Source organism: Odocoileus virginianus, chromosome 26, assembly GCF_023699985.2.
Source record: "Odocoileus virginianus isolate 20LAN1187 ecotype Illinois chromosome 26, Ovbor_1.2, whole genome shotgun sequence".
NCBI lineage: Eukaryota > Metazoa > Chordata > Mammalia > Artiodactyla > Cervidae > Odocoileus > Odocoileus virginianus.
The window spans coordinates 12,574,739-12,594,914 of NC_069699.1; the positions used below are offsets into that span (position 1 = coordinate 12,574,739).

The following is a 20,176-nucleotide window of genomic DNA, read 5'->3' on the forward strand; positions in this document are numbered from 1 at the left end:
AAAAAAAAAAAGTCTTGCATACCTTTCAGGACTTCAGCCAAGCAGCATGTCTTTTTATAAAGCCCTTCTTTGTTCTCTGGGCATGCCCTTCCCCTCTGCAATACTGAAAGCAGTTGCCTCTAGTCTGAAGGAGATTTACCTTTCTCTACGAGCTGCTATGACTTATTCCCCTACCAGGGGGCCCTCATTGAGGCCATCACTCAAAGGGAAGCAGAGAGAGCCCAAGTGGGACACCGTTTTATTTACCCTGTCCAAGGATGAAGTTGGGTCTGGGGTCAGCCACGGGCTAAGCATTATGGGAGAACATTTCAAATGAAGCACCTCACTCTTAAAATTCTCTCAACGCTTCCTGCAGCAGTTGAAGGGACTGTGTTGGCCTATGCTTGTAGCTTCAGGACAGGTAACCCATGAAACCAAGGTCCAGAGGAGGAAAGCAAGAAGCCAAAATTCACACAGACGATAAAGGGAAGGGTGGGAATTAGAAGCCCAGACTCCAAACTGTTAGTCCTCTGCTTCTTATAAGAAGTGCCAGGCCAGAGAGGATCCAGGCTGGGTTTTTCCACTGGGTCTTCCTACACAGCCTGTTGCTGGGGAGGACATCAGCATCCCTGTGCCAACCTCCGTAGACACGAAGGCTGCTTTTCTGTGCCCAGGAGGATTCTCAAAATAATGGTGCTGCCTGCCTGCCTCTGTGGGCTGGAGCCAGCTGTCTTGGTACATTTGGTCCCCAATTTATAATTTCCTGCTCTTTATTTGTGGTGATAATTGGTCTCACACTAACTGGTCAACCATGCCCACTTCTGTCCTGGTAGCCAAGGTTTAAATAGGCAGGAGAGATGGAAGGAATCAGGTGAGTGTCTTGTGATGGGACCCGCGGGACTTTTGGAGCCAGAAAGATGTGAGTGCAAATCCCACCTCTGCCACTTGCTGAGCCTGTGGCCTCATTTTCTCACTTGTAAAGTGGGAGTTTTAACAGCATCCACCCTGGGGAGCTGACGTGAGGTGAATGTTATGTCTGACACATAAAGGTGGTCAGTGAGGATGATACTACTCTGTATCATCCTGAGACATCCTGAGACAGAGGGCTGTCTCAGGCTGGGCCCCCTCAGAGCCAAGGAGACTATTTGTGAGGTGGTCTTGGGAAATATCAGTGTGAGAGTGGGGAAGTGCGTCAGAAAAGGGAGTGTTTAATGTGTAGGCTACCCCTGTGAGCAATTAGAGTTCAGCCCCTTTGGGACCTCTTGAAAGCAGGTGGAACACACCTCAGCAAGATGGAATAGTCATCTACCCCGGTGACCATCCAGCAGTGGTTGAGGGCTGCTGGGGAGCAGGGCTTAATTTCCCAGCATTACTTGCTGCTTGTGTCAAGTAGATTTAAGTAGTCAGAGAAAGGCTTCTTAAAGCAGCAAGTTGCAGCTGCTGGGGACATCATGAGGTCCACGTGGATGGGAATGGTTAAGTCAAGATACCCACAGTATCTGCTTTAAGGGCACACAGCTCATCCGGAGAAGCCTGCATACCCGATCTGAACTTGGTCTAGAATTAGGAGGCAAAACCTAAAAGTCAGCACTTGCCTGGAAGTCAAGCAGTTAAGGCGCCATGCTTCCAGTGCAAGGGGCAAGAGTTCGATTCCTGTTCGGGGAACTGAGATCCCACATGCACAGTGCAGCCAAAAAGAAGTTTTTTTTAAAAAAAACTTAAAAACCAGAAACTGGTACAGATGGTCCTGGGAGGTGAGGAATGAGTCAGGAATGAGGTGATAGATCATGGACACTTGTCATCAAGTGTTCTGGAGCCCCAAGTCTTGTGTTCCTGGGCACTAGCCAAAGTGTGAGGCAGGTCAGCTTTCTCTCTGCAGGACTGACTTGGGACTATGGTGATTTCCTCACTCTTCTCAAAACATAAGGGTCCCTGTTTCCCACACATGCCCTCATTCAGCACTCAGTACCAGCTCTTTAGATTCACCCCAAGCATGGAAGCGGGAAACAGCACACATACATGTGTGCGTGTCACGTGCAGGTCCTCAGAGGACTGCCTGGAAGATTACACTTCTCTTGTAAAATGCAGACTGAGCTGAGCTGAATAGCACAATAAGAGATGGGCAACATGGAAGGGGTGGACAACAGAATTAGGAGCTCTGTGCCTGAGAAAGGGGCTGAATTCTGTGTGAATCCTCCCAAGGAATAGCCTTGCTGAAAAGCCAATGGATATCAGTATTTGGAGATGCCTTATGCTGTATAAGTCAAATGTCAGAAATTCCCACTGAGCTTGGATTTGAATGGATTACTTGAGTTCCCTGAGTGCTTTGCAGACAGAATTACCGAAAAGTGCTAGGCTTTGTGACTTCCAAATATACATATAATGAAATGAGAAAGTAACATCAAAATGCCTCGCCATTATCATGGAAAAATCACCCAGGAAAAGAGCTTTCAGAACACAAGTTTAATTAGCACTTTCCTCAGAGTTTATAAATATATGTACTGATAATAATCATGATCATTATCATCAGTGATAATGATCTCTATTGCTATTTTAGCAAGCACCATTTCTTGAGAATCTCCCATGTGCCAGTTATCTCGATTTTTGTATCTTATTGTGTTGAAGCCTCATAAGAATGCAGATAGATACAAGGAAGTAAAGACACTGAGAGGTTAATTGACTTGCTCAAGGCTGCACAACGCATAAAGAGAGAGGTCTGGGATTCAGCACCAGATTTCTCAGGTTCCAAAGCCTGCTCTTTAAATTCTTCACTCCATGTACAAGGTGGTATATTTGAAATTGATTTCCTTTTAGGAGTAAAATTATATTCTTGTGACAATTGAGGTCTTTTCTTGACCTCTTTATTTACTCTTTAGAATAATCAGAATTTGCAGAATCCCCAAAGCCACATGGAAACCATGATTTTGATTCAAATTCCAGACTTGGTGATGGTTCCATGCCCGCTAACTGACAAGGCTGCAAGTTTGCAGACCAGATCCACCATGCAGGTTTGCTTACACTGGCCTGCACATGTGTGTATGTGGTGTGTGTGTGTGTATGTGGGTTAGTCAGTCATGTCCGACTTTTTGCAACCCTATGGACTATAACCCACCAGGCTCCTCTGTCCATGGAATTATCCAGGCAAGAATACTGGAGTGGGTTGCCATTTCCTTTTCCAGGTGATCTTCCCTACCCAGGGATCGAACCCGGGTCTCCTGCACTGCAGGCAGATTCTCTACCATCTGAGCCACCAGGAAAGCCCTACATTGGCCTATATGGTATTTAAAAGTAATTTGAAGTTACACTTATGCTAGGGAGATTTGATATCAAAATCAAGATTTCCAGCTCCTTTTGAATAATAAGAGGATCTATAATACTGATGGCAGCTCCCTCCCTCTTCTGTTTACCGCAGTCCTCCACCCATCTCTAATGCCTCACTGTCCTTGATGTCAAGTGACAGGAGCCAGGCAGCAACACACTTTGCACTGTTTTTTCTTACACTAAGTTAGATTTTTCTAATTCATTACCCCCTCAATTGTTTTCTCACTTTCCCAGTCTTTGTAGGCATTTCAGGTTTTGACACTTAAAATCAACTTCTTTAGATGAATTCAATGGAATTTTTATTTGATACAGTCTCTTATCCATTTAAAATTAAAATACAAATTTCTCTTTAACTGTTTTTAAAAAGAAGAAAATCAGCTTCCCCAGGTCGGTTCTGGGAACCATCCTTGGGTTTACCGTCCTCTCCCCTGCGGTCTTATCCTGCTGAATAACACAAGACACCAACTCATGCTCTAACCAGCCCTTTTAACATTGTGAATCTCACATTTGTTACTGTGACCTCAGACAACTTCCTCGACTTCCCCAGCCTCTTGCTTCCTGCTATCTGGAAAAGGACTTCAGGTCACTTAACCTGGGCAGTTTGTCAAAAGCCAAGCCAAATGTTCAGTTTGCCCAAAATACTAAGAACCAGTCTGCCAAATAAGTGATTCACCAAATCACTTGATTCTTTGATGGATCCTGTTTTTGTTGATCAAATCTCATCTGGTCCCCTGAACAGGATTCTATGGGATATTTAGCTCTTGTCTTCCAGGCTCTCTGCTGCTGCAACTGGAAATTGAAGCACCAAGGGGGGAGGAGATTAAAGGAGAGAAAGAGGAGTAAAGAGAGGCAGGCTGGGGTGAGGGCTGGGGGATGCAAAAGGAGAATACATTCATGAGACTGTGCTCTTCATTATGAGGACTCTGATAAATACATCATCCGTATGAATAAGGAAGCATGAATGAAGAATATGCTCATAAGAATTCTCCTTATTAAAGAATATATTACTCTCCCTTCCCTCCATCTTCCCTGTCTCCACCCTTAGGCTCCCAGAGCAGCAGCAGCAGGAAACGGGAGCAAGGACGCTCTGAAAGCTCCCTTTAAAAGCTGCTATAAAGACAAAATGAAAACTTCAATTAAAACGAAATGATTAAACAAAACGAGCAAATTTATCAAAGTTGCCATTCAGCCTATTGGGAAATATACTGGTACTTTCCTCATAGGAACGCTGGGAAATTAAATGAGGTGAGGATTCTGAGGTCCGTAGCACAGCCCTCCACACACGAGGACTGTTGTCACACTACTCAGAATGGTGCCACTGCCCGGCCTGCCACCAAATCTCTCACTTGAGTCAACCTCAACTCCTCCCTCCTGCCCGCTCTCAAGTCCCATTCAAACCAAATTCTACCTGCAGATGACTAAGAGAGACCCCCCCAGGGACCACCCTGGTGGTCCAGTGGTTAAGACTCCAGGCTTCCACTGCAGTGGGGCACGGGTTTCAATGCTTGGCCAGGGAACTCAGATCCCACATGCCTCAGAAAGTGTTAGTCACTCAGTTGTGCCCGACTCTTTGCGACCCTGTGAGCTGAAGCCCACAAAGCTCCTCTGTCCATGGGATTTTCCAGGTAAGGAAACTGGAGTGTGTTGCCTTTTTCTTCTCCAGGGGATCTTCCTGACCCAGGAATCGAACCCAGGTCTCCTGCACTGCAGGCAGATTCTTTACCGACTGAGTTATGCTACGAGGAAGCCCACATGCCTCATAGTACAGCAAAAAAAAAAAAAGAGAGAGAGAGAGAGAGAGAGAGACCCGAGAGTATGAAAAGGAAGGAATTAAGGATGTCCTGAGTGTTACAGCAGAAAATCAGCTCAAGACCCAGTAAACAGAAATGGAGAGGCCCCAGGCCCACAGTGGAGTCACTGCTTTGTGGGCAGAACGGGTCCCTCGGTGAAGGTTGATAGACCAGCGAAGCCTGAAGGAGAGGAAGAAGTTACATGTTTGTGGGGCCTGCCCACCCTCTCTGCCCAAGAAAAAGACTGGAACCGTTAATATCTCACATTCTGAGTTCATGTTCACCAAAAACCTGGATTCCTGAGGAGCAATGCCTCTAGAGAGAGAATGTTCTCCCCTCACTGCTGTCAACCTCTAGGCTGCTTGAAATTAGTAAATTCCTTTCTGGTTTATTCTCAGCTCCCTTATTGGTGATGTTTATTCAAGCAATAATAACTTCTGGGACTTGAAAGATTGAATTTCTGAGCTTATGTGGCTGATGATCTGAACCAGATGAGTGACTCATTCTCAGGGGTCAGTGTCCCCTGGTGGGAGACTGTTTGGGCAGTACTGGGACTCCACTGTGGGGTCCACTGTGACTGAGGGTTCTTCCCACTGGCAGCCCCCACCGCCTCAGCAAGACATCAGGTCTGGGGCAGGAGGTAGGACTCAGTTCTGCTGCAAAACAGAATCACGTTTGAAGTTCCCCTGCAAGGCACAAGCTCTTGATCAGGACTTATGGCCTCTCTTGATAGTGTTGGAGAGGAAGGGGGAAAGTTCTTCCCCCTATTAGCCTTAAAATCTAATTGAGGAAAATTCTGTTGCCTAGACAATGGCATATTAAAGTGTTTAGCAAAAGCAAGAATTTATAAGAAATTGTCCCTGACCTACAAGAACTAGGGAACTTAATAAATCTTCCAGAATTTTTTGCCACACTCACAATATGTCATGCTCAGAAATTGCGTTAGCATGGAGATGAGATGGGCAGAGGACTGTGGGCTCCTGGAACAGTAGGACAAGACTCCAGAGCCTTCTGGCCTCTTGAGGTAATATCTCTCAAGTAGGCACCCAAAAGGAGACAAGGAAGGGAGATGAGGTATGTATTGTGCGTGTTGATGACCTACTTTGTGCAGACACAGAACTAGGAACCTTGACTATATAGTAGCATCTCTTTGAACCTTCACTGGTGTAAACCATCTGCGGTTTTGTTTTTTGGGTTTTTAAAAAAATTCTCCATTGGATTAAGTTTCTTAGGATGGCATATGAGACAAGCCTATTCTGGCTATCTTAAACAAAAAGCAGTATGTACTGTGTAAATGCTTCCCCAGTGTGGTAAAGAATCTGCCTGCAACGCAGGAGACACAAAAGACTCTGATTTGATCCCTGGGTCAGGAAGATCCCCTGGAGGAGGAAACGGCAACCCACTCCAGTATTCTTGCCTGAAAAACCCTCTGGATAGAGGAGCCTGGTGGGCTACAGACCAAAGGGTCATGAAGAGTTGAACACAATTGAGTGACGGAGTACACACTGTGTAAATACTGCTGGATCCCACAGAGTAAAAAGGAACAGCCAACCAAAGGCTGGAGGCGGGCAGGAGCCAGGGGCAGGTATATGGACTCAGCAGTAGGTTTGCTGATGACCTCCTTAGTGAACTGACTTGTCCATGACTCAGCAACCCGAGGTCTAGCCCCTGAGTTCAAGGACAGAGAATATGATGGATGTAGCCAAAATTGGATTCTCCCCTATATGTCTCAGGGATGGCCAAGAGGATGAGGACACGTAGTTGTAGTCAAAACCTATGAAGGCTCATCCATGCCAGATTTGTGAGCTGTTGTTCCCGGAGATGCAGTAGTGGCAAGGTCTCCCAACACCAACTCCTGGCGTGGTGCTCTCAAAGCCACTGATAATGAGCAGTCATCTCTTTCACAGTAATGTCTATTTTGCTCTTTATATTATGAGCTTATGGAGCGATGTGAAAATTAATAATCAAAAGAAACAAAGTGGACTTCCCTGATGGCGCAGTGGATAAGAATTTGCCTGCCAATTCAGGTGACATGGGTTCAATCCCTGGTCTGGGACAATCCCACATATCACAGAACACCTAAGCCCATGCACCACAACTTTTGAACTTGTGTGCCTAGAGCCTGTGTTCTGCAACAAGAGAAGCCACTGCAATGAGAAGCCCACACACCACAACTAGAGAGTAGCCCCCACTCGCTGCAATTAGAGAAAGTCTGAGCAAAGCAACAAAGACACACGAACACAATTCTGTAAAGCAATTATCCTTCATTTAGAAATGAATAAGTTTAAAAAACAAAGATGCTGCACAGCCAAAAATAAATACACGAGAAGAAACAAAGTACATTAAAATTTTTTGCTGCAATAAGTACTTAAAAAATTAACCAAATTAAATCAGACCTCTGAGGATTTGTACAATCATTTTTGTCTCTTTATTAACTTCTATTGGAGTATAGTTTCTTTACAGTGTTGGGTTAGTTTCTGCCATATAGCAAAGTGAATCAGTTAGCTGTGTACATAGAGCCCCTCTTTTTTGTATTTCCTTCCCATTTGGGTCACCACAGAGCATTGAGTAGACTTCCCTATGCTATATAGTAGGTTCTCATTAGTTATCTACTTTATACATAACAGTGCATATATGTCGGTCCCAATCTCCCAGTGCATCCCACCCTCCCACTTCCCTGTTGTTGTAGTAAATAAATCTCCCACTGAGGCATCATGAGCAACACCCCTGCTTCTCTGCTCTTCCTGCAGTTGGAGGAGCTGGGAGCCCAGGAGGTACCTGGACCAATAGGGTTTCAGATGCAGGTTTGGCTTCTCCACTGAGCTACATTTGCAGACATTTAGAGGGCAGAATGGAGGTAATAGACATTCCCCAGCTCATAGAAACTGGTGCACATTGATACTTAACAGGTCAGAGACAGCAACTGTGACTCAGTAGACAAAGGGCATAGCCCGGGAATCAGCATTTTAACAGCCAGTACAGGTGATTTTCATGGTGACACAAGTGTGGAAAAATTACAAGTCACCGCGCTGCCTTCTTCATTGATTTTTCTGTAGTTGAAAAAGTTACTTCATCTCCTGGGGCCTCAATTTCAATCCTCTGAGCACTCTGACAGTGACCCATTGTTTTGTGCCTGTTGCCTAAAGTTCCTTCAATAGCAAGTCTTTCATTCAAAAACTGGAGACTTGATTTTCCAGCTAATTAACGGGATGGAAAATTAACACTGATACAGTACCAGAGTTTGGAGGGGCTGTGTGAGGAAGTCATAGGTTTGGGGAGGATACCCTTTACGTCCCCATCACCTACCAGGCTGGAGTAAAGTCAAGTTTTTTAGCCCCCCAAACTTCAATTTCCCCACCTGTGATAGAGTTATGATTCATATTTGCCTTATAAGGTTTTGCAAGGTCTGAAAATATTGCATGCAAAGGCCTCAGTATATTATTTTGTAAAACTGGAGTTAATATGGTAGCTTCTAGTGATAGAAGTAACAGTAACAGGAGTCATTTTTGTTTGTTTGTTTAATATTTATTTTTACTTATTTATTTGGCCATGCTGGGTCTTAGCTGCAGCAGAATCTAGTTCCCTGATCAGGAATGGAACCCAGGCCCCCTTACATTGGAGGTATAGAGTCTTAGCCACTGACCACACCAGGGAGATCCCAGGAGTCATTGTTCATGAGATTTTTTAAATCTAGCTTTGATCATTCTGTAAACCAGATAGGGAGGGTGGCTTTCCTGGTTTCTCAGTGGTGCAGAATCCACCTGTCAATGCGGGAGATATGGGTTCAGTCCCTGGTCTGGGAAGATCCCACATGCCACAGAGCAGCTAAGCCTGTGTACCACAACTATTGAGCCTGAGCTCTAGGACCTGGGAGCCACAGCTTCTGAAGCCCGCATGCCCTACAGCCTGTGCTCCCCAGGAGAAACCACGGCTACGAGGAGCTTGTGCACTGCAATGAAGGCTCGCCCTGGCTCACCACAACTGCAGAAAAACCTGTGCAGCAATGAAGACCCCGCACAACCGTAAATAAATGAATAAACCAGACAGTGAGATCTGGCCCCGGGATGAGAGCTCATTGGAAGGCCCATCATCAGTGGCTTTGAGAGCATCACACCAGGAGACAGTGTTGGGAAACCCTAGAGAGGGCAGTCTGATCGATACATTAACATTTGCTTTGTCCTCAAGCTTCATGCCCATGTTGACACAAGTGGCTATTAGAGGACGGTGAGCCGTGGCAGAAGTAATGGGCTGGAAGGAGGCGGCAGCCCAGTGGCTGTAGCGCTTGAGGAGATAGTTTTAATCAATTGTAGGTGGCCATTAATGTCTGGGATAATGTTGGGTTGAAATCAGGTGCATTATCGCATGCAGCCCCACCCTTGGAGACGGTGTGTGTTCCCAGCTCAGTGAGGAGCTCTCATGGTCTCCAAAGCTTCTCGGTGACCTCAACAGCAAGGGAGGCTGCCAGCAGGAATTTCACTGTATGATTCGTGCTGTGTGGGCAGGAACTATCAAACACCCTTTTCCCTGGAGGTGGGGGAAGCCATACAAAACCAACTGATTAAGCTGATCAGTCAGAGCTGAGAGTAAGGAGAAGTTCTGCCTCTGAAATTCTCACTTGCAGCTCTTTCTTCAGCTTTCTGAACGAGACCAGGATGCAAACAAAACAAAGGGCTGACTTGCTCTCTGTGTTGCCTGACTTTCAGGCGGCCATGATTCAGTCACATCACCTTGTTCTGTTCTTGTATAGATCGAACAGAGTAACAAGAGGGGGTATAAACAGTCATGTGTAAACTACATTATAGTTTGTCCGCTAAATGGAGATCATGCAGTTGTTAAAAACGGTGCTGGGATCCCCGTCTCAGTCATGGAAATATTGTAGTTGTTCAGTCACTCAGTCATGTCCAACTCTTTGCTACTCCATGAACTGCAGCATGCCAGGCTTCCCTGTCCTTCACCAGCTCCGGAGTTTGCTCAAACTCATGTTCGTTGAGTTGATGATGCCATCCAACCATCTTATCCTCTGTCGTTCCCTTATCCTCCTGCCTTCAATTTTGGAAATGTTAGACCACAAAATATGAAGTGAAAAAAAGCAAGATACAGAACTGTGTACACAGTAGGAGTTCAAGCTTATATGGAAACAAATATGCCCACATCCACCCTGAAGTAGGAAAGGGCATATAAACAGACTAACACTAACCATCCTTACTCGTATGGTGCCCTCAACTGTGTCTACGTAACAGTAATGAAAACTGCTTCCAGATGAGCATTTTTAATTTCCTTCTTTATGACTCTGTACTCTCCAAGTTTTACCTATTAAATGTATGTTGTTTAATTTTAAAAGTGCAAGAAGGGACTTCCCTGTGGCTAAGATACCACGCTCTCCATACAGGGGGCCAAATTCAATCCCTGGCCAGGAAACTAAGATCCCACATGCCACAAGGTGTGGTCAACATAAATAAAACTTGTTTTAAATAAAAAAAAATAGTACCATCATCTCCCTACTTGGGAAGCAGCAATTAGTGCTTGGGGCGAAAAAAAGTCCTTCACCCAAGATTAAGGAATAAGGAACGATAAGGAAGCATGATAATGGTGAATAATGATGTCCACCATAACAATCACAGTACAATAAGACAAGCAGAACCCTTTGGGCCAGGTTGAGTAACTAGCAGTTTATTCTGCATCCTGCATCCCCAAATGAAGCAAACTTTTGCCGTCTCCCCTCTGGAGCATCCCGCGGTGGGATAATCAACAGGATGAGTAAAGGCAGTGAAGCAGGACAGCATCTCCACTAGGAAGATGCCAGCGGCAAGTGTGGCAGCGGCTTTCCCAGCAGCTACAGCTTGCATCCGTCCAACCACCGTGCCAGAGTGTCAGAGTGCTGGCAGTTGAGAGTCCAAGAGGGCCTAGAGGGAGGAAGGCCGGGGAGAGTGAACCAGAGGGGGCTCCCTATCTTTGCAGCTCAGCCCCCGCTGGCCCATTGACGCCCCTTGCCTGATGCCTGGAGCACTTGAGTGGGCACAGTTCTGAAGGCTTTTGTGCATCCCAAGTATGTCTCTCTCCATGGTTCCTCCAACTCTCGCAGGCGTGAGCGCGGGTGCTCCCTCCATCCGCTATACAACACCCCCATTCTCATAAACCCCACACTGTGAGATGGGGAGGCTGAGCTGTGAACTGTGAAATCCTTCTCCAGTCCTGCAAGGCATTTTTAACTTCCCTGAAGGGAGCATCGGAGAAGTTCTGTGACATGTGTGGTGAGTACTTGGCAGATTCTAGTTCTGAAATGGAAACCCCATCCCCAAGCCAGGGCCACCTCTCCATGCACCTGTTTCACCCTTCACCTTCCAAAATTCCTTCCAGCTCCTCGACCCTGCCTAGGTCAGCTGGACTGGGTTTCTCTACCTTTCCTCCTGGTGCCCGTAAACATAACCCTGCTATTCCCAGCCCCTTGGCCAGCTTCCAGACCCCATGTCCTCCTCTCTTATCCCAGAAGCTGTTGGAATCACCAGGCCAGCTGCAGACCATTAGATATCCTGTTAGTTCATCTCATCCCTTGGTCGGGTATGAGGTTCCATGGTAGGTTGTCCCACAGTTGGAACAGTGGCTGGGGTCCCCTGGCCCCTCGTGGCTACAAGGCAGCAGGGTGAGCACACAGACATATTTTCAGAAATCACAGCAGCCTCCTTAGCCCTGAGCAGGCATTGCAGATGGGACTCCTGAGGACGTTGAGGAGGAAGGAGTGGTGGCCTGGGTCCTCTCCCATCCTGTCCACACCAACTTCACAGAGCAGCCTGATCTGAGCTTTGGAAAAGCCACGGCAGCTTATTAACTTAATAAGAGCTCAATTCACTGGGAATTCTGCGTAATGAGAAGACTTGATCAGCCTGGGCCAACACATTTCTACTTAGTGCCACACAACAAAGATATTTTATCTCATTAGTGCTTACCCTAGGGGGCCAGCCAAGCTTCCAAATTAACTGGAAAGTCAAGACTATGTATGAAAGAAATTTCAAACACTCAAAAGACAGTTAACATTAACAAGAGGATTCCCTCTTTAAAATGCAATCTATTAGTGAGAAAATGGGTTAAGGCAGAAGTGGTGTCAAGACTACCGACTAGCATTTGAAAAATACGAAGCTGGATTCCCTATCTCACTTTTTGTATCAACATAAGTTTCAAGAAGGACTACCAGTTAAGTACTTTAAAAATGATGATTCTATTTTATGATTTATTTAACAAAAACTTAATGTAGGTTATTTTGTGCTGGATACTGTTCCAGCAGAGAGAAAAACATGGTTTGATTTCTTTACAATCTTTCATCTTAACCTTGGCTCCATCTTGGTCGCTACACATCTAACTAGGAAATATATGAGACACATAAAAGCAACACTGTCCTATAAACCCTGTAAAGGTGGGGATTGGTTTCATTTGCTCAGGTATAACCTACATGCCTGGCTTAGTGCCTTGCATAGGATGAGTGATCACTTAATATCTGACTGTTGAGTATTAGAATGAATGAACGTATTAGCATATATAAATTCATCCATTTCAGATGTTTTGACATTCATGTGTTAATTTCAAATGTAGTCAAAGTAAGATCAGTGGGAGAAGGCTTCCTAGGTGATGTGTATACTCTGCTGCTGCTAAGTCGCTTCAGTCGTGTCCGACTCTGTGCGACCCCATAGACGGCAGCCCACCAGGCTCCTCTGTCCCTAGGATTCTCCAGGCAAGAATACTGGAGTGGGTTGCCATTTCCTTCTCCATGTGTTCTCTAGCACATAAGCAACATGACAGGTTTCCCTGGTGGCTCAGTGGTAAAGAATCCGCCTGCAATGTAGGAGACCACCCGCACTGCTGGATATGTGGGTTCAATCCCTGGGTTGGGAAGATTCTCCTGAAGAAGGAATGGCAACCCACTCCAGTATCCTCACATGGGAAATCCCATGGACAGAGGAGCCTAGCGGGCTATGGTCCATGGGGCCACAAAGAGTCGAACACAACTTAGCGACTAAACCACCACCACCACCCATCAAAAGTCACAAACTAATAGGACCTGATGTGTGGGTGAAAGTCAGGAACACAGGCTACTTACCATGCTCCCATCCCTCTTTTCCCTTTTACAATTGTCTTGGCACATTCGATTGTCTTATTTAAATCTGGATTCAGTAAAGCTGTGAAGAAAATGAAGTGGAATGATACAACGTCACCACTCGGCAGCTAAGTTAGAGTGATATCAAGGGAGCTACCAGGAGCTCAGGTTAGAGAGGGGGTTATTTGTGTGTGTGTGTGTTTTTTACATTTTATCTAGTGGGAGGGTTTTTCAGAATATCTATTCTACCATATTTTCATCACAACACCCCATACCACCTCTACTACAGATAGTTGAATATTTCTCCCATTGGATTCTGGAGATAAACACACATCATCATCTTACGAGATATACATTACAGGCCTGTCTTCTCCCAGTGATCACTTCGAAGTGTCAAAGTGGCAGCCTCTGCTCCCCTTGAGGAAGAGTCAGTTATACTAGGCCTAGCCAGGGCTGCCTGGTCTCACCCCTCATGCTCCTCCCTGCCTCCTCCTCTGCCCGTCTGGACATGAGTCTCCACCGCCGCATCCCAGGCCACCAAGCCCACAGCTCTCTCCCTGTGGACTCGCCAGTGCAGCACAGCCTCCTGTGACCCCACTCTGGATTTGGCTCAATCCAGCCTCCACCAGGCCCTCCTCCTCTCAGCTCCAAACTTGTAAGCTCTGGTCACGGGGAAAGCAGCCCTCTGAGCTCAACACGGCTGCCCTCCACCCTCCACAGCCCCCAGCACGGAAGGAGGGAGGGACCTACCGGAGCAAGACATGTGGCAGCGGTTCCTGCCGTGGTCACACCAGTCATGGTTGCGGATCTGAAAGAGGCCATAGCCAATGAAGTCACTGCGCGAGTTTTCATAGACAGCCATAGGGTTGAACTTGCTCTCAAAATAAGCCAGGCACACCCCTGAGATGGAACAGACAGAGTGTGGCTCAGAGGAGCCCTGGGGAAGCCTAGAAAGGAGCTAGTGGTGAAAGAGGTGAGGAGGAGGGTTGAGAGGGGCCACTCACAGTTTTCAAGGCTGTAGCCCTCAAAATCACTCAGGCCTCCATCATGGAGCTTCTTAGCCACCACGCAGCGCCCCAGAACCGCAGTGTCACTTGGAACCACCAGGTACCCAATGAGAGACAGCACCATGGACACCTTCATCTTCCCCAGCCCAGGGCGCTGGCTGCTAGGTGAGAGGATGGAGTCACAAACAATCCCCACTGAGATCACAGGGACCCTGGCAGAAGAGAAAGGTGCTGTGAGTCAGGGGGTATACAACTCAGTATGTTCAGAAAAGGGAGAGGCCTTCCTGACTTAACCACAATACTTAATCCATCAGAGTCCCGCCATGAATAGCACAATGGCCACTGTCAGATTATTCCACCACTGCTTTTTATCCTGGAATACAAATTCTGAGCTGTGGCCTTAACCTTTACACTGTCTTGACCCCAGATTTTCTACAAACAGAACTCCAGGGACCTTTTCTCTTGTCCTCACAGGGAGACTGGTCCAGTCCAGACGTGCCACAGATTCATTGGAAATGGCAGAGAAGTCCCTTAGCCTCACAAAGCCTCTCCTTTCACACCTCATTCACCTTCACACCATCACATTCACCTTGCACATTTCCTTTCTTTGTACATGCCCATCTTATGTCTACCACAGGTCCTTTGCACCTGCTCTTCCTTCTGCCTAGACCATGATTTCCCCCAACCATCACAGAGCCTGCCCTTTCCTGTTCACAGTCTCAGCTCAAACAAGCTCACCAACTCAAATAGGATCACCTGCCCACTGCCCTATCACGAAAACAGCTGCTTCTGTTTTCTTCATCATATATGTAAATTTCAGAAAGGTCTTTGTTCATTCATTCATTCATCTACCTCCCCTGTGAGAGTATAAGCAGCAGGCTTGCAGAAACTTGGCCTGTCTTGCTCTCTGCTTTATCCTCAGAACAGACCTTGGGACACAGTAGGTCCACAGTGAATCTTTGATGAGTGAGTGAATGAATGAATAAACAAAAACCTCCTCTTCCCAACAGAACTGTCATTGGATGAGCAGTAAGTGAGTTTGCTGATAAGCATCTCCTGCAGCCAGGGATCATCCTGCCTGTCCCAGTTCCTGCCCAAGATACACCCACTCACCCTTCTTCCGAGGCCCTTGGTGCCTCCTCAGAGGAAGGGGAGAGCAGGCACTGTGGCAGCCTTTCATTTATTGCAGGAAAGTTGCTCTATCTACACTCTGTTCTCTGGACTTTTCACTGCCTTGATAACCCATTCACCTTCGCTCAAGAGCTTCCAAACCGTAAGTACTTCTTCCTGATCTGCTCTTCTAGAATCTTTTCTATGACATCAGTTGCTATGCACCAGAATATTCCGACACAGGGAGCAGTTGGTCACCAATGCATTTGTATCAGTTTTCTATTGCTGCTATAACAAGTTACCTTCAGCTTAGCAGCTTCAATAACACAAAAGTATTATCTTGAAGTTCTATAGGTCAGAAGTCTAACAGGGCTCACCAGGCTAAAAGCAAAGTGTTGGCAGTGTTGTTTTCCTTCCTAGGGGACCTGAAGGGGATCCATTCCCTTGCTCATTTAGGTGGTTGGCAGACTACAGTCCTTGTAGCGATTATCACTGAGATCTCTGTTTCCTTGCTTGGCTATCAGCTGAGGGTCATTTCCAGCTGCTGGGGGCCATCTGCCTTTCTAGGCTTTACCTCTTTCTTCTATCTTCAAAGATGGCAAGGGTGGTTGAAAACCCTCTTTCACGTTGAATCTCACTTATCTCCCCTTCCACTGTTGTATCTCATGGACTCACTTTCTGCTTCCTCTCCCACTTTTTTTTTGGGAGTGGGGGAAAGATACTTGCTTTCCAATGCTGTGATGGTCTCTGCTGTACATCGGCATGAATCAGTCATAATTATTTATATATATCCCCTTCCTCTTGAGACCCCCCACCCCAATTCCACCCCTCTAGGTCGTCACAGAATACCAGGCTGGGCTCCCTGTGTAGCTTCCCACCAGCTCTCCATTCTACATGTGATAGTGTGTGTAGATATACTTTTAAGGGCTTCCTAGGTAGCACAGTGGTAAAGAATCTGCCTGCCGATGTAGGTGACACTGGACACTGGAGATATATCAATGCTACTTTCCCAGTTTCTTTTAGCCTATCCTTCCCCAGCTGTGTCCACTTTTAAGGCTACATGTGACTGCATTGGTTCACCCAGACTCTTCAGGATACTCTCTCCATTTACATCATTTGGAGCTACCCACAAACAAGCTTCTGCCAGGGGGCCTGGACTGGAGGCATGAGGGTTATGGTCATTTCTACTATGAGACATCCACACTCTGCTTCTGGGAGCATTTCCAAGGGAGCAGCCCTAGCTGGTCCCTGGGATCCCTGGAAGCTCTGATGCTATAATCCCTCTCCAAGGAATAATGCATCATCATTTCAGTGGCCATGACCTGAACAGAATTTGCATCAGCGGAGAAAGTTGTAGCCTTGGGAGTGGATATTATATGAGCTTATTGTTATCTGGACACTCTCTGGGTTCTGGGAATGGACAGAGATGTGCTTGCTTTGAGGAAGGTGCGCTGTGAGACCATCCTCTTCTGCAGTCCTAGAACCAGATGTGGTTTCCTTCCCTCTCTGGCTTGTATTAATTATAAAGGTGGTGAGGGGAGGGGGTGCAGAGAATGTGCTTTATGTGGAGAAATCTTGATGGCAGCACTCTAGCCTAGGCGTTAGGCTTAGCCCTGACAGCAGTGGGATGTCGTGATCTTATATGCCACTCGTGCTCTACAGGGAAAGCTACAGACCAGCACACTGGCCACTCATCTTCTTTTCCCCAGGCTTGGTGATCCAGGCATCAATCTTTGATCTTTGGTCCCAAGTCTTCCAGCAAAGCTGCTGGGATCCCTCCTCCCACAAGTGGCGAACACCTGCGTGTACGGGAAGGCCACCTTTAGTTCCAGAATACAGAGATGTGCACATAAGTGGGATCATTCCAGCTGTTCCATCACAGCTTTGGTTTCTGTAAAGATCATTTGTCACCTATAATCCAACAGTAAGATAGATCTGGTGGCTGCAAGTTCCAAGTCTCTTACAGGAGCCAGGGTCCCTGAAATGGGGCCAGGCTCAGCCACTTCTAATTGGGGATAGGGATCCAGCCCTGAGTCCCTCAGTCTCACGGCCCTCACAGGGCTGTGGTCTCTGAGTTTTCCCCAGCCCTGGGCCTGAGCTGAACTTCTCCTGAGCCTTCCCCAGCAGATGGAGATCCATCTGCTCTTCAGACATCACCCAATAACACAATCTATAATTACACTTGTATCTGTGTCAGTATCTGCATCTATATCTATACAGTGTCTGCACACAAACATACAAAATGCCTGGAGATAAGAACAGATGCTGGCCAGTCAATCCTGTAAACACTCAAGAACATTCCAGGTGGAAGTTCTCTTTGGAATGATCTAGTTTACCTATTTTCACAAGTGTTTCTTGCCATGGAGCCAATCTCAAGCAGAAACCCCCCTGCCAGCTCACCTTCCTTGCTGTCTTTGCAAGTGGCCCATAGAGGCCATATCAGGGCTTGGGGAAGGAGCATCCAGTTCACCACGTTATTCATATCTGAGCAAGACAGAAATAGGACCAGGACCAGAACTCGGGGCTTCTGAGCTCAGAGAAGTCTGGGAATCCATTTTTGGTCATCCAGCCAAAACCATGCCTCCCTAAAAGAACCTCAGTAGTGTTTAGGCATTGGCAGAGACCCCTGGACTGCAAGGGAGGTGGCCCCTGTCCCTGGCCTACAGATGGGTATATGACCCAGTTCTGACCAGTAGGATGTAAGGGGAAACCCACTGGGGAGAGAGCTTCTGGCAATGATTTCCCTTTGGTAACAGAGACAAGGAAGGAGAGTGTACCATTCAAGGCCACCCTGCTTCCCCCTTGAACTTAGCCACCCAAGGCATGATGCTGTTATTTGACACGAGAGGACATAGAAAATGACACAGATACCAAATCAGAGCCTGACACCCCTGATCCCTGAATCACTATCAACAGCCGCCCATCTCTAGGCTTCTTATGCAAGAAAAACAAAGCTGTGTGGCATGAGCCCCCACTTTGTCACACTTGTACTTGCTGCTGAAAGCATCTCTGACAGATTCAAAGGATCTGTGTAAATCTGCCACAGGTTTATTTTCAAAGCCAAGCATTTTTAGCTGTGGTGTTGCTTGCCTAGTTTCAAAGAATATTTTAAAACTTTATCTGAAATGGCATCAGAAAGAAAATAGCCCCACTTTTGTCTACTCACTGAGCACTTGTCTGAGGCAAAGTGTGTTTGCAGAAAGGGGGAGGGAAGAGGAGGTGTTCTCTTTTATGAAGAGTCTTCTAGTTTCCCGCGTAGGATAAAGCCTCCCTCAGCTACTGACATGGAAGGAGAAAGACCTCATGGTGAGCCAAGAGAGACCCTGAGCAGGGAGCCAGCAGGAGACCCATCATGACCTTGAGTCTCAGCATGGGTGGGGGGTGGGAAGCAGCCACCATTCCCATCCCAGAGGCTTGGGACACAAAGGAGATGAGGAAAACCAGCAGGAACCACCTCACACTAAAGGGCCCTCCTTGGAGAAGGGAGGCAGAAAGGCACAGAGCTGTTGGGTTGTTAAAGAAGGGACATCCCCCAGACTCATGTGGTTGGGGTAGGGTGACCAACTGTCCCCATTTGTCTGGGATGCAGGGATTTCTAGGGATTTGGGACTTTTAGAGTTAAAATTGGAAAGTCCTGGGTGTGGAGCTTCTAAAAAGTAGCTCCTTGTGTACATGAAATACTCATGAGATACATATGCAAAACACATGCGACCTCCTCATCTTTCTAGCCCCCAGCACGATGGGAAACAAGACACAGAGACAGCCTTGCCTGTTGTTGGGGGGTTCAGACTGAGTTGTCTTCAGTAATCCCATGAGGTCAGAGGGAACAGAGGCAATGAATGAATGAATGAGTAGATGAATGAATGAATGATTTCAGTGGGGTAATTACTTATTCGTGCTTTGAGCACGATCATTTTCCACTGATTGACACTCAATTCCATCCATTGACAAGCACTAGTGAATCCACTGCCTCTTACAGCAAGGCCTCTTGGAGCAAAGAAAACCAATTTGAAGCCATGAATCCAAAAAATCACATCCACAGGCATTTCATACTCATACTTGCATTTTTCTGCCTTGGAGGAAATTGCTTTCCGTTTGAAGAGTTGACAAGAGCACAGAAAAGATGACTTACAATCTAGACATCTGTGCCCAGTGCCAAAGAAGATGGGCCCACAGGAAGTACTGTGATGTGGAGACGGCCAGAACCTCTTCTGGGGCCAGGCTCTGGTGTATACTGTACATGCATGCTAAGTCATTTCAGTCACGTCCAACTCTTTGCAACCCTAGGACTGTAGCCCACCAGGCTTCTCTGTCCATGGGATTTCCCAGGCAAGAATCCTGGAGTGAGTTGCCATTTCCTCCTCCAGGGAATCATCCTCACCCAGGGATCAAACTCCCGTCTTTTTTGTCTCCTGCATTGACAGGCAGGTTCTTTACCACTAGCTCCACCTGGGAAGCCCTTGGGGGCAATGGCTTATATGGGTCACATCATTTTATGTTCCCAATAGCCCTGAGAAGTGGCTCCATTTTACAGAGGAGGACCCAACACTTCAGGATCTGGGTAGCCTGCCTAAGGTCACACCAACAGTGAGTGGTGGACCCCAGGTCTGTCTGACTCCCAAGGCCATCATCCTCTTAAACCCTCACGCTGCTGCTGTTGTGCTCCGGGAATAGAAGACCTGGGTGAGTCCTGACATTGCTGCTTAATAGCTGTGTGACCTAAGACAAGATGTTTCACTCTCCAAACCTCGGTTTCTCTGTCTGCAAGATGGGGATAGAAGTAATGCTGACTTCATCAGATCAGGTTGTGTGGAAAGTTCTAGTCCATAAGAAGTCCTCCGTGAGTTCCAAGGATGAAGGAGAAGCGACTCCAGGAGTGCAGC

At 46.8% G+C, this 20,176-nt stretch overlaps 2 protein-coding genes across 3 annotated transcripts in view; one reads left to right on the forward strand and one right to left on the reverse strand.

Moving 5' to 3' along the window:
• The window catches only part of VIPR1 (vasoactive intestinal peptide receptor 1), a 111,098-nt gene that overhangs the window by 34,821 nt on the left and 56,101 nt on the right, over positions 1–20,176 (forward strand). The gene's annotated exons all lie outside the window — the stretch shown is intronic.
• On the reverse strand, positions 10,740–15,483 carry LYZL4 (lysozyme like 4). 2 transcript variants are annotated; one of them, XM_020872413.2, is made up of 5 exons: positions 15,434–15,483; positions 14,181–14,395; positions 13,927–14,076; positions 13,180–13,258; positions 10,740–10,993 (listed from the first exon to the last, which is right to left on the reverse strand). In XM_020872413.2, exons 2-5 carry the CDS (start codon positions 14,317–14,319, stop codon positions 10,924–10,926), a joined length of 438 nt encoding a protein of 145 aa, XP_020728072.2. In that variant the 5' UTR covers positions 14,320–14,395; positions 15,434–15,483; the 3' UTR covers positions 10,740–10,923. The 2 variants fall into 2 exon arrangements, with proteins under 2 accessions (XP_020728072.2, XP_020728071.2); XM_020872412.2 differs by having other exon boundaries at positions 15,297–15,479.

What these genes read in the sequence shown, in the direction of transcription:
- LYZL4 (XM_020872413.2), bottom strand. Translation starts at nt 14,319, where the DNA reads ATGAAGGTGTCCATGGTGCTGTCTCTCATTGGGTACCTGGTGGTTCCA. An exon ending in GGGCTACAGCCTTGAAAACT is followed by an intron (nt 14,077 to 14,180) that starts GTGAGTGGCCCC and finishes GTTCCATCTCAG; the next exon opens with GGGTGTGCCTGGCTTATTTT. An exon ending in AAAAGAGGGATGGGAGCATG is followed by an intron (nt 10,994 to 13,179) that starts GTAAGTAGCCTG and finishes TCCTCCCTCTAG; the next exon opens with GCCCTCTTGGACTCTCAACT.